A 17,658-nucleotide genomic window follows, 5' to 3' on the forward strand; every position below is an offset into this window, starting at 1 on the left:
TCATATATTTGAACAAGGTGCCCGCCCATGATGAAAAAGGCACAAAGGGGCAACTGGTGTCTTCCTCCACTATCAAAGCTGTAAAGTCGCCATATGACCTATTATTGTGTCGGTGAGACATTAAACCCAAGACAATGAATAAATAAATATGAAATAACAATGCGTTAAACGTAAAATTACGCAAACACGTGTTATCTAAAACAAAAAGGGATACTCCTAATATTGTTCAAGACAACGTTACTCACTTTCTCTCAGTGCATTCTGTCATTGTATCATGTTATATCTAATTCCCTTAAGGGATTCCATAATTATTGTCTTTTGGTACGGACGGACACACAGGACCTGAGAATTCAATAATATAGACACAAACGGTTGAATTATCAAAAGACAATTTGTATGTCGTTACGGATGACTTGGAATCTGGACAAATTGCCTATATATCAAAGACATCATTATTAAACAAAAAAGAAAAGTTTCATTCAAAGAACTCAACCGACAATACAACACTCCATATCAGTGCTTGCAGAGCTACTCCCCTTTTTCAAGCTACATATGTTGCGTCCCGCCACTAATCGCCTAGTTTTCTCCTAATCAAAACTTAAATGTCACTTTAATTGATAATATTTTCAAAGAAAAGTTGTGTTAAAATCCACTTTCTTATTTGACAGTTATTAAAAGCATTTTAGGCATCATTTTACAAATAATAAATGTTTAAAGCTTTGTATTAATGTAGGGATGATACATGTTCTTTTCCTGTTATAACATTTCAGAATCCCGATGGATTAGTTGGTGTCCGAGTCAGTTAAGATTTCACATAATATGAAATAATGGGGTAACGATTTTCTGTGATTTAATAAACTGGGTAATATGCTGCCAGTACATCATTAGTCTGTTTCATGAAAAGGTTAAAGAAATACAAACATCTTACTTAGTCAGCAGATATCTACAGAAAAGCATGTAACATTGGTCACAATACCACAGACACCTGGGATGTGAAACTTTACCCTCCCCCACCCAAGTCCCAACTTTGCACTTGTATAATCTTTTTCTAAATTCTTTTTTTCATCAGCATTGCATTTTCCGACGCAGACACTAATTACACAACAGGGGTAAATTTTATTTGGGCTACTTTGAAAAAAGAATCATCTCTAACTGGCTTAAATACACACAAGAATATAATGTTCGCAAGAAAATTCTCGTACATCCACCTTGAAAATAATCTCATCTTTAACTCTTATTTGCAACTTCCCATACATTGTTTGGTGTTCTTCGATACACTACATATTACTCTTCACGATGATGTTTGTAGGTTTATTCAATATAATTTCATATAAAAAGCTAAAATACAGTAACAAAACAGCATGCTTCGAAAAAATATTCTTTATCCGTTCATCTGAACTACCGTGTTATGTATAAAATGAACTGTACAGAGCATTATACCTCATCACGTTTTTCTCGTGTTCTTTGATTCAACGACGTTTGCGAATACAATTTAAAGACATTCACTTGACATAATTATAGAATTGTTTCTCGTGATGTGTAACAAATCCATCTCCTGAAAATAGAAAATGTATGTTTACACTATAAAACTGAAGAAGGGCACATTTCTACAAATCAGTGTTAATGCAATAAGAAAATCAAATGAAAACGAGGGTTGTCAGCTTTTATGTAGAACGTAATGAACATTTGAAAACTCGTGCAACAGAGCCACTTATATTGATTGACCTGTTGTAGATTGTTAACCGTGTTTTCATCGTACCAGTTACTGTTTTCAGAACAGCGTATCTTGAATGGTGGAAATGTGAAAAGTCTTAAATGCCCTATTCATAAATTTCTGCCGCATGGCTAGCATAGAATAAATAAAGTTCTCTTAATACATCGAAAATGTTTTATCAATGATGGGCTATTAAGAAAATTTAAAAGTTACGTAAATTAAATGAGTTAGACGGTCTGGATATATCAATATCAATTAGTTGCTGATGTAAAAGAAAATACAAATTTAGTCAAAAAATCAAATAAGAGGGAATGATTCTTCATATATCAGTACCCGTGTCAAAAAACTGTTTGACGTAGAGTGTTTCAGGAGATACCTGAATTAGCAAAAAAATAAATACAAACAATATATATATAATTACCATCAATGTCAAACAACTCTTTCACCCATTTGTCAAGCATACTATCTCTGCGTCTGCATAAATCAATCACTAAGCCAGCGATAAAGGATACTGCAGTAAATAACAGAACGATATAGCGATTAATAACAAGAAATAATTATTATGTTACACACATCGTAATAACAATAGTCAGGTAAACATCAATGTGGATGAAAGCCAAACTCATGTGTTTTTACTCTCTAGTTATTTCATTCATAAATTAACTCTCATACAAATATATTGTACTTGTTTGTTTAAAGATATACATATGTATTTATTTATAAAATCTGATATTTTATTTTTCCATCCAATATATTATTTGCGGATGCGTAAATACAGTTATACCCGAAAATTTACTTACACTTTGTATTGCACAGTTTTGTTTTTAAAGCTTTATAAAGCTTTTTCTGGCCCTCGAAATTTCTACACAAGCCATGTCTTGCGTAGTGATGAATTGATCTAAAAAAATAACAACAATTATTCCATAAGCTTTAACTATTTAAAGGCACTGACGATTTTGGCTAAACAATATTTTTCTTTCATAGTGAAGTTTTGTCATATTATGAAGATTAGAATATGAGATTTTGTTTCTAAACTATTTTAAAAATGCCAAATCAACAAAAAAAAAAAAAAAAAAAAAAAACATGACCGCGTCGGGAATCAAACCCAGACCGCCGTGGCAATAAAGAAGTTTTATCGTTGTCTCTATGGAGGATTTAGTGTTAAACGCGCGTTAAATATACATATTTATAATCGAGGCAGTTTACCTCGAGTAAAGCGTTACAAACGCGTTTCGATTTTCATCGTAAAAATTAGTAAAACCAACTAATTCTCATGTGTTTCCGTAACATATAGTTTGTCAGTAATTAAGTTTCATATCATTCTTAAGACCTATAGCATCAATTTCCAGATTTCAAACAAAAGATCGATTTGGATGCCATTGCCTTTAAGACTTCATAGAAGCTCAAACTAACGAGTGGCGATTGTCATGATTTTACGGCTACGGTAATTGACGTAACATCTGATATATTCGACTGTTTAATTCATAGCGTAACGATTTTCTCGTACACATGTCTACAAATATCAGTGGAGGATTGTACAAACCTAAGCCACTAATTCCGACACGTCTCTATGGCAGAAGATTTGTGTCTATATTCGATTTTTATATTATGTTCAATAATCGGACATATATGCGTTTAATTGTTTATATTTTTGTTCGATTATCGTATACAATTAATTATTTTCATGTTACGTTTGTTCGTTGATAAAAACAATAATCGAAGACATATTTGATACATTACTGTATACAGGCGTTCAATAATCGAAGACATATTTGATATATTACTGCATACAGGCGTTCAATAATCGAAGACATATTTGATACATTACTGCATACAGGCGTTCAAATAATCGAAGACATATTTGGTACAAACTTCAAAATGTGTGTTCAATAATCGAAGATTTATTTAATGCATGCTTCTATATCTGTTCGATAATCGAAGACATATTTAATACATACTGATATATGTGTTTGCTAATCGAAGACATATTTAGTACAAAATACTAAATATGTGTTCAATAATCAAATACTTACTTAATACATACTGCTATATGTGTTTGATAATCGAAGACTTATTTAATACATACCACTATATGTGTTCGATGATCGAAGATATATTTGAAAGACACTAATAAAATATGCGTCCGATAATTTATGTTCGTTATTGATTGGTTGAAATTCATGGCACACGTATGCACGGAAAAATCGAAAATATTTGTACAATTTATCGAATGGATGTTTGCCAGAAAAGATATATTTATGTTCGATATTATACACATATTTATCCAATAAACCAAAAGGATAAATTTCATAAAGATGGATATGTCTTCTATTATCGAACACATGTAGCAGTATGTATTAAATATGTCTTCGATTATCGAACACATGTAGCAGTATGTATTAAATATGTCTTCGATTAAGGAACACATGTAACAGTATGTATTAAATATGTCTTCGATTATCGTGCATTAAATAAGTCTCCGATTATTGGACATATCCAAGTTAAAAATAAAGTTTGTGCGATAATCAAATACATTTTGTGTTTATCATCGAACAAATGTAACATAAAATAATTATTTGTATGTGATAATCGAACAGAAACATAAACAACTAAACGCATATGTGTCAGATTATTGAGCTGTTTTCCTTAATTTCTGTATGGGTATAAAGCTGCGGTGAAAATATTTCAATGCTAAATTACGAATACTGTATAAAATGTTGAACTTACGTGCGATGCATGCTATGTCCAATAAGTGGTTCAATCCTAGGTTCAATATTTGGCTGGTCCTCAATTGGTACAACAGTCACATTGATATCTTGCATCAAAATATATTGTTGCGATAGCCTGAATACAGTTTCTATCGCAGCTATTGTTTCTAAAATACACAATCCGACGGATACCATATTTTATACTTCTATTGTCGAAGAAGGTTTCTATAATAAACTATGATTCACATTTAAATCTAATGTTTATATAATAAACAGTCACTAAACAGATAGCCATTCCTTTTGAATATATTTTATTTCATTAGTTACTTGAAGATTTCTCAGTAACTGTTAGTTATTCATTTACATGCACGTGACTGGTTACTTTCTTACATGTATCATCCGATATAATTTTAAACTTTTTAGACGGATTATTTAAGCACATAAAATCTAGCTCATTTAATTGCAGAATCCAATTAAAATTGCAAAAACAAACACGCATCCACTGGCATCTACGAAGCAATTAGCGGCTTGAAATAAGCTTTATTTATCTACATGTTTCCTTCATATTATCTCTTATATACAGAATCCAACAGTTTTGCATCCGGGTTAATTAGTCACATAATTATTTCAGCCGGTTCCCAGAATTCTCTCCATACTAATGTCATAACAAAGTCCGCCTGCTTTTTTCTGTTATCTTATGTTCACTTACTTCAGTAATGATATAAACATTTTTACTTGGGATTTTCAGCTTCCAGGAAATGTTTGTATAAGCACAATTGTGTTTGTCAAATGGCATTGATTTCTTCCAAGCTGCTTTCTCAAGAGTTTTCGACTGAAATAAATATTGATGCAAAACGGATGAATGCGGGAATAACAAATGAGAAAATAATGCTTTTCACAAATTAAAATGTTTGAATCATTTAGCATACCATATCAGTTGTATTAACCTCATGAATAGTGTATGAATCTCTGGGGTATACTAACCTGTAGTAAATGCAGAGTCCTGAACTATTTTCATTTCAAATCTTTGAAACTATTTATAGAATTTGGTCGAGTTAAGACGCAGGTATCATATAAGTATGTACAGTAAATTTCAAATTATGTACTTTACTATGTGATAGATTGGCTAATATAGTTGGTGATGAATTACTTTATACCTACTAGCTTGGGACGGTTATTACACACGTTAATTACTGATGGGGTTAGAAGATGACCTTGATTGCGACCTCATGCATGTATATATTGTTGTACAGCATTTACTCGCGGAACTGGTAACATGACGCGTAAGTGATTTAGCAGGAACGATTAATCATTACCATAAGAACCAGAAGAGATATCATCTAATCTTGTCATAGCACCCATTTTATAATGAAATATGGGTACCTAATAAATTCAGCATATTTATATATACTGATATAAACAATAATATAATCACTATGTATTATGTAAATGACACGTGGTCTTAACCACAAAACATCATTTTTTCTAATGTGTTGTATTATGCTCATAACTATTTTTGGTTGATTAGAGTCACATTGACATAATTTCAGGTCCCTGGCGACCTTCCAGTTTTAATTGGTGGTTGAAGACCCCAGACGCCTTCCAATATATCGTTTCAGGTTCAAGCGAACATCTGCCTAGAACCACTGACCTTAAGTAAAGTAAACAACCTCAATGGCTTTCTCACATCAGAGAATTCTCCACCCAAGCGAGGTTTCAAACACAAGTCGGTGAGGGTCATTTGAAGTCAACGACCTTAATCATTGGCCGCTGAGGACCCTTTAACGCTTTAACTTGCATTTTCTTCATTTAAGACTTAGCCCACATGCGCATTTAGTATATATTTTTAAGTTATGCATGCTTTAATACTGACAATGTTAAATATTATAAATGTATATTTGCATTGTAGCATGTGCATGAAATTTAACTTGGTAAATAAAGAACAGACTTTTAATTACTAGTATAACATGGTTCTCTAACTTCTCTTACGTCTACAGTGACGATATATTAAATGTTTGTTGAAAGAGCTTTAAGCATCCTAAACATTTAACTGCATTCAATGACAGAACGTATAATTTTCAGATACAAACTGCAAAAACTGTAATATGTAAATGCATTGGCTGGGATTCATTAAAAGAATTAGCCAGAAAAATCTTTTCCTCTTATTATTGATGTAACTTTTCAGTTGTAATAATATCGTGTTGAATAGGCGCATTACTGAAACACGCTTATGCAAGCTCGTTCATGCCGTATTTCTATCCGTAACAATATATAACCTGTTTCGTCAGAGAAATTGAACGGAAGATGTTAAAATTATTCTACATAAATTGTCCATATGGTCATTTTAACTGACATTTAAACGCTCATAATACCTTTGATTATAATGTGGCTGCCACATGTTTTGGTTATGAACATAAACTATACAAATTTCTTATTAAATCCTATTTTCCACAATTGTTTTCTCCAATATTTGCACAATTGTTTTTTTCCCCAATATTGGTCAAAGTTCTGAATATTGATAAAAATTGTAAAAGCATTAATTTAATCTATTGTTTTATTACCTCCCTTAATGGCTGAAACTGTATAAGTTTTAACTGTATAAATTTAATTTGATGTATTTTCGAAATAAATATGTTTAAACTAAACTGTATAAGTTGATGTGTAGGAATGAAAGTAGTGCTTTTTATAACATGTAATTATGCATAACATCTATTTGGACAGCAGCTTTATTTGTTTTAAACATACACTTTAAAGTCTTATGGAACTTAATATATACAAGTCTAACAAATAATGCATGTATTATGTGAGCAAATTATATAAACTTTAGGCTTACTAAGCACAATTACACATACTTCTCATATCTATGAAGAAGGGGTAAGAATTAATATTCCATGTGTAATTTTATTCCATATACATGGTAGTAATATTTTGTGTGATACATAACACCAAACATGACAAAACTGTCAACCTTTGCCATACTTTATAATCCCATTATTCAAATTACTGATAAAACTGCTTGTTCATCAACATAAAAATTATTTCGATTTTATACAACGCAGGCTGCGTAAACTAATAAAAAGCGGTCCTTATTATTTGTATCTATTTGAACTCTCACAAGAATATAAAAAGTGTCGCAAAATTTTAGAAACGTTGGTGATCTTATAAAACATGTATGATATTAAATCAAGTAAAAAGATAATTTATATTTTACTGGGCACATCTTGCACAACAAAAGAAAGCTAAATTTCAATATAAGAAATACATACATCACAAATGGTTTTGAACAATAAAGAGAAAATAAATAACCTTATATTACATTTTAATAGGCAGCTCATATTTTATGCATTAAAGATAACTTAGTGATATTTAAGACTTTTGCAAGCACAAACATTTATTTGGTTTTTCAAACACATGTATTTTATTCATGCTTTAAAATCACTTTTCTATCGATGCAGTCGAGTAAATTTTACAAAGTCTCATCGCACGTATGATAAAATAACACATATCAAATACAAATGCCTTGAAGCTGAAGCATCGGATGATATATGAGCCGCGCCATGAGAAAACCAACATAGTGGCTTTGCGACCAGCATGGATCCAGACCAGCCTGCGCATCCGCGCGCAGTCTGGTCAGGATCCATGCTCTTCGCTTTCAAAGCCTATTGCAATTAAAGAAACCGTAAGCGAACAGCATGGATCCTGACCAGACTGCGCGGATGCGCAGGCTGGTCTGGATCCATGCTGGTTGCAAACCAACTATGTTGGTTTTCTCATGGCACGGCTCATATACTCATTGATTACAGGATGGACTATAAACGTATTCATGAAGCAAATTTGTGTCTATTAATGTTCAAATTGTACATGCACGTGCATATTTTATCTATTATTGTTACAATGTAAATAAAACACATGTAGATGTTATACAGTTTTTCTAAAACCACCAGTGAACAGTGTCATTAGACACGTGGCCTCTGGCAATCAATGTACACATGAAAGTAAAATCATTTGTTTAAACAAAAAAAAACAACAATTAAAATAAGCAATTCAAATGAAACAGATAAAATATTTGAATTGGTATGTAAAATGAACAGAATAAACATGTGTAATATTTAAAAATATTTCTCACTTTTGACGAAAATAATAAATAGACATATATTGTCAAAAGACCCTCACCTATATATTTAAATCCAATACTTATCTTATTTCTTTCTAATATCTTTTTTTTTTATATAAACACTTTGGTAGGTCTGTCGCGATATAAGAATATCTTTGTTTTTTTTTTTACTGAACCTGTGTGGTAGCTGTTAAACAGTAGTTTCCTATGTAAAATAGAGATAGACTGTTTGATAGTCCGCCATAAGTCACGAAGGCAAATTCGCTATGACCGCAAACTGTTAAAGTTAAAACGGACGCGGTGTTGCATAAGGTAATAAATGACGTAATGATCTGTTTCTGTAAAGGGTTATTAATTTTGTTCATTTCTTTTGTGTGTATGCGTTAGGTGAAATTTCGTTACCATATTTCGTGTTAGAGAACGTATTTTGTTTACCTTTTTAAAATATAACACACATGTTCTACATCTCCTATTTTACGTTTTTTGGTATTAATTCTGTTCATTTTTGTGTAAAGATAAATTGCCTTTATCCGCTAATGGTTACACCAATTTACCGTGCAATTCTTTTTAAATTTGATAACACCGTAACATCTAATACAAGATCATAATTCAGTTAATGACATAAACGTATTCAAAGCAATGACACTTAAAATAAGTAATTAGTTCAACATTTTATGTTTTATAACGCTTGCAATCTTACAATTAATTCATTGATTTCATGACGATTGAACGCGAAAAAAAATGAATAGGGAAACTATCATTCGTCTAAAATTTTTTGATATTTGGACGCCTAATGGCTAGACCATTTATTTGATGACACTATAGAAAGCAAGTGATTTGGTACAGCTGATGGCTGTTTAATCATTCTATGACGCTTAGTTTAACCGTTGATTGCTGAGGTCTTTGTTGGGATGGTGTAGTTTCACCTATTTTCTATTTATCATATACTTGCCCAGGAGTAACTTTTGATATTTTTAAAATATATATAATTGTTATAAATTGGATTAAATCGCTGTAATTACAGTATTATAACAATTTTCGTCGTGTGTTACAAAATGTTCACCTTTGAAAATGTTTTCCTGTGACCTTTAATGCAAATATGCCCTTCCTAGCAAGCTAAGGTCTTTGTAATTGAAGGAAATTGTCCATCAACCAAAAGAGATGTTTTTGTTTCCATTTTGCATCACATGCAGTAACAAAGGCCAGTCAGATTAACTTAAGATCAGATAAGTGTTTCAAGTGAAATAAACACCCGCTGAGCAACTTGAAATGGCGTTGATATTTAAAAATGGGACTTTGCCAAAAATCGTACGTTTCAAGTTTCTGTGCCTATTGAAATTTTTCACTTTCCGTCATGCCATGTCTGCATTACTATAGGTTATTAGATTTGTATCAGAAATATGCACGAGTTCTGTTGCGGAAATATTGCGAGACTTTAGGAGCGCAATATTATTCCGCGAAAGAACGAGTGCATATTTCTAGATGCAAATCTAAAAATCTTTTAATTACCTACGCATTTATACTTAATATTATTAAATAGATGATATAAATGTATCCTTAAGTCTGAGTAAAACTGAAAATATCGTAGTTAAAGGCGCCATACATGAAAGTGATGTCACAAATGACGTCACACACCCGATATGAAATTTGAACGTCAGTATGGAAAATATTGACGTTTTCTATTTCATTGAAACTTAACGAAGTTATCAAATTAGTATATAATAGATAGGATATATTGCTTTTAGATATAAATACCAATAATCTCCAGATACTTATTATAAATACATTGATCAATAAATGTTACCGTTAAATTAAAAATGCTATTTCCCAAACCTTTTTAAAACTTTCTCAGTGATTAAATGGAACATTGGCGACAGCAGTTGAGAATATACAGCAGAAGCAAGATTTGGGTAGAAAGAGATAAATGTAATAGATTAACATAATATAACATCGGTTTTTATGAAAAATGCATGACGTATGCAGCGGAAGTATCTAGCGGTGTTTGAAGCGCGCTATTAAAGTCATTATCAAGCAAATTTGCTCATTTTACCCAGTCACATATTCTGCAAATCCCGATTCATACTTAAAGTCTTATTTTTGTGTCTAGAGTTTGTCTGTTGATCTGGAATCAACGCGCTATTATAAAAAATACAAAAGGTACATTCACTGTACTATCGACAGGAGCATTCAAGCATAATGGGTATTTGTATATAGTTCTGCTTTTCAACAGGTAAATCCCTTACCACGGCATTTTCGGGTGGCAAATCACTTACCACGATATTCAATAGGTAAATCACTTAATATGATCTTTTCGATAGGTAAATTCCTTGCCACGACATATTCGAATCATTGCAGAACTCCCTATTAACAAAGTAAACGAAAAGCATCTTTACCTGATCTTGTGTAGTACTTGAAATATATGGAAAACACATATTTCTTATCATATCTTCTCAGTGAATGTGTATAACTGAATATTTGTAACGAGTAATTCTTAATTCAAACAAATGCAGTTGCGTAGAGAGAATGGTTTTTAAAGATGGCATTCGTGTTTGAACAATTGTAGTTTCTAAATTTGTCTCTATGTGTATATTACATACTGAATTGTGTATTAATTAAAAATTGTTCAAACATTATTGATAGAACTTGAGATAATAGGGTTATTGTAATAGTAGTTCGATCTGGGATGCTGTATTCGGCTCGAGCGGATTTTGTCAGATCCTTGCAAAATCCATGAGAGCCGAATACAACATCCCAGATCTAGCTGCTGTTGCAATGATCTTTTTACATGCATGGAAATATACTCGCAAGTGTTAGACGTAGGAGAAATGAGTGAAGTTTTTGTGTGCACTTTTTATAGAACTGTGTTAGGTCATACATATTTAAAGAAAGTAGTCCGGCAACATACAATACAAAAGGTACACTACGGAAATATTTTCTGCCTGTTCATATTACCTTGTGAAATACAAGCTATTTAACAGAATTTGTACAGGTATATAATAAAAACCTTTATTTAACTGACACCACATTAATATATCCATTACACACTTCCGATTTGCTATCTTACGGATACTATTAGTTACACTGCTTGTTGGTGACAGGATACGGGATATACGCTGTCGAGGAAATCCATATCAGGCGAGAGCGTGCGTTTTCGCTCTCGCCTTATATGGATTTCCTCGACAGCGTATATCCCGTATCCTGTCACCAACAAGCAGTGTAACGATTTTATCTTGCCGACTACCCTTTACTTACATGCTATAATCAACACATTTTGTACATTAACAAAGCTACTTACAGTGCAGACTGGAATCCTACAAATCATTTGTTTGGTCATCACTAGTTGATTTACACCAGCCATAAAATGCACAATGACATGTGTTTTGGTTAAATCACAAAACACAAAAGCTCATTTACACAGGTTATGAACTGGTTTAGATTAGAAACACTAAAAAACTTCTTGTTCCATCCCTTCGAAAGTTACCGGATATCACGATGTCATAAGTGTCTTGATACTTCGGCTTTCATCCCGTTTCCTGTTAAATCATTTATCTTGCACGTAGATTTAATGATCCTACAACAAACTGCTGAGTAACAAATATGTCAATTCCTTTATATCACGATGATTTAACTATTTAACTTCCAAAACAAGATTTCAACGTCCGTGTATTCCATACAGAGTTATTCCGCTTTTACGGCTAACTTTTGTCAAACTTCATGAGCCTCAACTTAAGTAGAATGAAATCGGCAAGAAAACACTAAATTTACTCTCGGAAACGATACTATCACTGGAGCTAATAAATAATCTGGCTTGATTCAATTAAGCCAGCAGTGTGGCAGCCATTTTGTTTTAATCAAAATTCATATCTGAAATATACTAGCAGGATATGGAATATATCCTGTCTCCACGTGACGTCTATTGACCAATAGAAATGCAAGAAACCAAGTCAAAAGCTTAAAAGTTACAATATGACCAACAAGTGACTAGGAGTCATCTGCGTATATGAATAACAATACTAATAACTTTCTAGATATTTTATTTTGTTTTGATGAAACCTGAAATCCAGCATCGAATTCCAGTTAACATGAAGCCGCTGTCATATTCAAATAGAAACTTTGTACAGAAAATATTTTCATACACTTTTCGAGAAAGAATAAACAACGGGAAAGCCAATTTTTCAAAATATAGTTTTCGTCACTGCCATTGTTGTTGATGTGTTGATATGGCATGTAAATGTTATTTGTAATACTTGTTGTTGCTGAACAATTGTCGATATTACTGCGATTAGATTTCTTGTTGCAATCTGAAAAAAAATATTACTATTTTTTGTTACTTCTGTTGGTCTTATACATGTACTTTTCACCGTGTATAGTAGGTCTTCTCAAGGTGTGAAATATAACCATCATCTGAAATAAAAGGCAAAACATATATTTATTACTTTTCAGTCTGATAAATGGATATCACTTAATAGTATTTATTTGACGACTGTTGTTGAAGTGTTTATGGTAGGAGTGTACACCTTACGTGTTTCTTCTCGCATTATGTTTGTATATGGTTCAAATGCGTTTTCAGTAGCTTTCATTTATATACATATTGTTGGAGCCTAATGGTTTGTGACCATTTTCAAAGAAACATCACACGTCTTACCAAATGGCCATTCAATATAAAACTTTTTTATGCAAACTGTTTTATCTTTAGACATGATGTGTTGCAAAATAGAATTAGTATTAACGTCAAAGTATTACCTGTAGTAGACCTTTGGTTATAAAAGTGTCTAACAGGAAGGACTTTCATGGGTTTATCGGGATTTATATATGAACGTTATTCAGCTTCTCTGACTAAGACTATAAATATTTCAATATTGTAGATGCTTTTTGTATGATTTCATAGCCAATGTTTAAATACTGGAAGTTTACTCCAGGAAATAATTTATATAACTAGGCAAACATCGACTATCATAGGCAGTGGACATATTAGAAATTAGATTCATCCCGCGTGCAGTTATTTCAGAAAAAAAAAACAAAACAATTTACCATCAAAATCGAATAACTCTTTGACCCATTTATCTAGCATGAAATCCTGCTGTTTACAAAGGTCCATGACGAGATTAGCAACGAATGTACTTGTAACTGTAAAGGAGTTATATGAACCGCGCCATGAGAAAGCCAACATAGTGAGTTTGCGACCAGCATGGATCCAGACCAGCCTGCGCATCCGCGCAGTCTGGTCAGGATCCATGCTGTTCGCTTTCAAAGCCTATTGGAATTAGAGAAACTGTTAGCGAACAGCATGGATCCTGACCAGACTGCGCGGATGCGCAGGCTGGTCTGGATCCATGCTGGTCGCAAACCCACTATGTTGGTTTTCTCATGGCGCGGCTCATATATAATTTTATTGACTGTGATACTAAAACATTGTCTTCTTTTACATATGTACATTATACTTTCTTTTACATATTTTGCATCGTTTTCTTTCAAATATTTTCTATAGCTTTAACAGTATTTCAGATCTGCAAACTATTTGATAAATTAATATATAATTATGTTCAAGAGACATAAAATGCAAAAACAGGAAACATACACCGTTATAAAGCGCTTCTGTTCTGCTTTGTTTTTATCGTGCCTGTATCAATATCGTGTTTTTCTCTGCGTAATAATAAATATTAAATCTATACAAGCTCGTATGCATGTATGTCACCAACCTATAATATACCTTAGGCAAAAGGTACACCTAAGCTATTTCATGTACCGCTGAAACTAAAAGTAATCAACAGTATGTTTATGATTCTGCAACAATGTTATATTATCATACATAGAAACATACTGTTTTACGTGTCTGAATCAATTAAAATAAAGCAGAGAGTTTTTACAAGCGATATAAATATTTTTTTTCTGGCATTTCAAGCTTTGTATAGGGTTCTATGAAATATACTCACAGGGCGAAGAGCAAAATTTTAATTTCATGGCTTTGTAAAAGTATCTCTGTGTATCCACATCCTTGCATAACCAGTGTCTTGAATATTGTTCAATTGTCCTAAAAGAAACAACATTCCTTATCAAAATAAGTAAGTAAATTGGTCGATGATTGTAAATATTTGTTAAAATTTACTTCACTTTAAAGAATCGATATTTAAAACAAAAGTAACGAAAAATTAAATTTTATTATTTTATTTATTTTTTTTACGAAAATCTTTGAGAACGTTTTCCACGGAAAACGTGTTTCCCCCTACTTAAGACGTAGACATGGTAAAATGCCACAAGTTAAGGGTCATAACTGCAGTCAGAGTCACTGAAACATAGTATTCCAACGATATAAACAACTAGGCATGGCATTGATCACTCCTGTAAAGATTGGTAGAATTCCAACCAGTGGTGTAGGAGAAGTAGCACAGACATAATATAATTTGATAATCAACTCATAACTCCGATGAAAATTATTGAACCGGAACAAGCCGATGGTATGCATAACTACACTTTTTACTGATTACTCGAGAGGTTTGGTGAAATTCAGCCCAAAGGTATACGGCTTATAGAGTAAACACTGTAAAATACGAGAAATCAGGGGCATAAACTCCGCTGAAAATCACCGAAACGGAAGATGCCGATGATATGCCTGAATAGGCTTGGCACTGATAACTCCTATCGGGTGTAAGAGAAATTACTACTAACTTAAGTGTCACAACTGAAAATCAATGAACCGGATAATATGCATAACTAAGTTTGGCAATGATCACTTAGATGAAGTTTGGTGTTTGTAATCTTGGTGGTACCAGAGTAATTTTGCGGACAAAGTTAGATACTGCAAATCAAGGACCATATCTCTACAGAAAATCACATGCCGACAATATGCACGATTAAGCTTGGCAATGATCACTTTTGTAAAGTTTGGTATAAATTAGTCTAGTGGTGTCGCAGGAGTTGCACGGACAAACTTTGTGACAGACAGACAAACGGACAGCACAAAAGCTATATGTGTCCCCACCATGGGTAGGAGACATAATAAAGAAAGCCGTTAAGAGACATTAATTCTTCGTTCTTTTTTCTTACTTCCATCTTTTTACATCTAACATTTTTTTCCTTTGTACAACTTTGTTTTCACTTGAGTTAAACAGAAAAGTCAGGAAATCATTATGTGTACTTATTTAATGTTTACATGTCATGGGTACGATGTAAACCCATATAAATTCCGAAATAAAATTCACATTCCTCGGAAATTGCGTCAAATATATATGCCAAAAGTTACACTGATTATCAGGCGTAAGTGCCAATAACAAACAATTAATTAATTAAATCTCGGATATACATGCATAACGTTTCTTTCTTCAACCTGTTGTTTACTTCGAAAATGAGCTTTCATGCAAGGGTCTTTTACCTGTTTTTATCAACAAAACCTAGGGGCGCATGGTGTTTCTTTCAAAATAAATGGTAATCAAATAATCACATGTGGTCTACATGGTTACTCTACAGGGAAATCATTTTCCGGTCGCAGGGGCTAAAATGGTGCCTAAAACGTGTACAGATAACATATAGAATACACATTTCGAACAGGAAAACCTGATTTGTTTCTAAACGTCGTGATTTACCTTTGACTTTGAGCTTTATTTGATCAATTAACAAGGAATCAACGTCTGCCATGCACTTGCCAGTTTTCAAATCAGGATAGCGAGAAAACAGAACTATCTTAACGGTGTTTTCACTGTCAACTTGGTTAGTCGGCAAACAGTGAAAATATTCTGGTAATAGTTTGATAGCAAACAATATCATCATAACGCTTATAAATTCTAAGCATTTAGCGTATTTGTTTACTTTCTAAATTTGGTTGAAGTCATACCATTAGGGTAGACTAGAATTGTGAAAAACAATCTATTTTTCTCTTTTCTGTTTGTTAATCGAAAACATATTAGATTTAGATTAAAATTAAAACATATGTATTAAGTGTTTTCTGACTACTGATCAATCAACTTGTTTGGTGTGATTCTAAGACTTCTTCTAATATTAGCTAAAATCGCCGGAATGCCGAAACTGAGAAGCGATGACATTTGTTTTCGTTTCCGGTGCATATTAAGCCTAGGACAGAAAAATGACACAAACCTTTTTAATAAGTATTATATAGGCATTATTACAAGTAATACTAATAACCCCCCAACCCCCGGGGGCATAGTAAATAACATTTAATTCTATTTTTATGTATTGCTTTAATTATCAGTTAGGTAACACACGGTACATATACTTACACTTCAGGTTTTTTCCCGTCTATAGGCGTTTCCGTCTCTGGAACGATAGGTCCCTTTGTAGTGTTGACTGATGTACTATTAAATAATATTGTGTACATTTGTGATATTTTAATAACTGTTTCTATCATTGCAATCGAATCAAGGATGCAAAGTCCAACCGAAACCATTATTTGAAACTGATATTTACAATTAAACAAAGAAAATAACTAATATACATGTATATGTTATATCCAAGCTTTTAACACTATTATTTTCGGTGTTTACTCTTTAAACTATTTCAACTAATGTTTCTCACAAATATTAAACACAAAAATGTCTGCAAACTCAAAACTTTTCTATTTATCCAAGATGTAAAACTTTTTACATATATTCCGTAATTTTCTTCATGAGAAATGTTTTTAGATAACAGTTTTTTCTCAATTTATCAGGCACGATTTTGAATAAATCATTCTGGTTTTCCTGCCTAGAAAAATTACTGGAATGTCACTGCAAAAACGCCTTAATAATGTTCAGAGTGTCTGAAATATTTGTCTGAATATAAGACGATAAATATTTACTATATGATAAGTGAAAGGAAATGTTAAAACTCCTAAATTGAAGTCACTATTAATTATCTAGTGTAATATTACAAAATATGTAATGTTGGTATTTGTCCTGATGCAATTATTGAATACATTCATCATTTGCAAAGTTTCTGTCGAAGAATATATAATATAAGCTACATTTAGCAATTGTGTTCTTACGTACAAAGGTTAAGGTAAAGGTAAAGGTAAAGTTAAGTTTTAGTTAACGTCGCTTGGTGAAACTATTAAGTTAAACATAAGCTCTATAGAGCTTTTCTGCGACCCTATATTAAAAACAGTTAAAACCAATTATACCCCACCCCCAGCA

At 32.4% G+C, this 17,658-nt stretch overlaps 1 protein-coding gene across 2 annotated transcripts; it reads right to left on the minus strand.

Moving 5' to 3' along the window:
* Positions 1-1,096: 1,096 nt before the first annotated feature.
* LOC123538912 (uncharacterized) lies at positions 1,097-17,123 on the minus strand. 2 transcript variants are annotated; one of them, XM_053529968.1, is made up of 7 exons: positions 16,768-17,123; positions 14,470-14,567; positions 13,568-13,663; positions 4,442-5,254; positions 2,515-2,612; positions 2,136-2,225; positions 1,097-1,555 (listed from the first exon to the last, which is right to left on the minus strand). In XM_053529968.1, the coding sequence occupies exons 4-7, from the start codon at positions 4,615-4,617 to the stop codon at positions 1,503-1,505; spliced, it is 417 nt and encodes a 138-aa protein (XP_053385943.1). In that variant the 5' UTR covers positions 4,618-5,254; positions 13,568-13,663; positions 14,470-14,567; positions 16,768-17,123; the 3' UTR covers positions 1,097-1,502. The 2 variants fall into 2 exon arrangements, with proteins under 2 accessions (XP_053385943.1, XP_045179260.2); XM_045323325.2 differs by lacking the exons at positions 1,097-1,555; positions 2,136-2,225; positions 2,515-2,612; positions 4,442-5,254 and adding an exon at positions 11,699-12,940.
* Positions 17,124-17,658: the final 535 nt, after the last annotated feature.

The sequence above is a fragment of the Mercenaria mercenaria genome, chromosome 18, assembly GCF_021730395.1.
Source record: "Mercenaria mercenaria strain notata chromosome 18, MADL_Memer_1, whole genome shotgun sequence".
NCBI classification, from domain to species: Eukaryota; Metazoa; Mollusca; class Bivalvia; order Venerida; family Veneridae; genus Mercenaria; species Mercenaria mercenaria.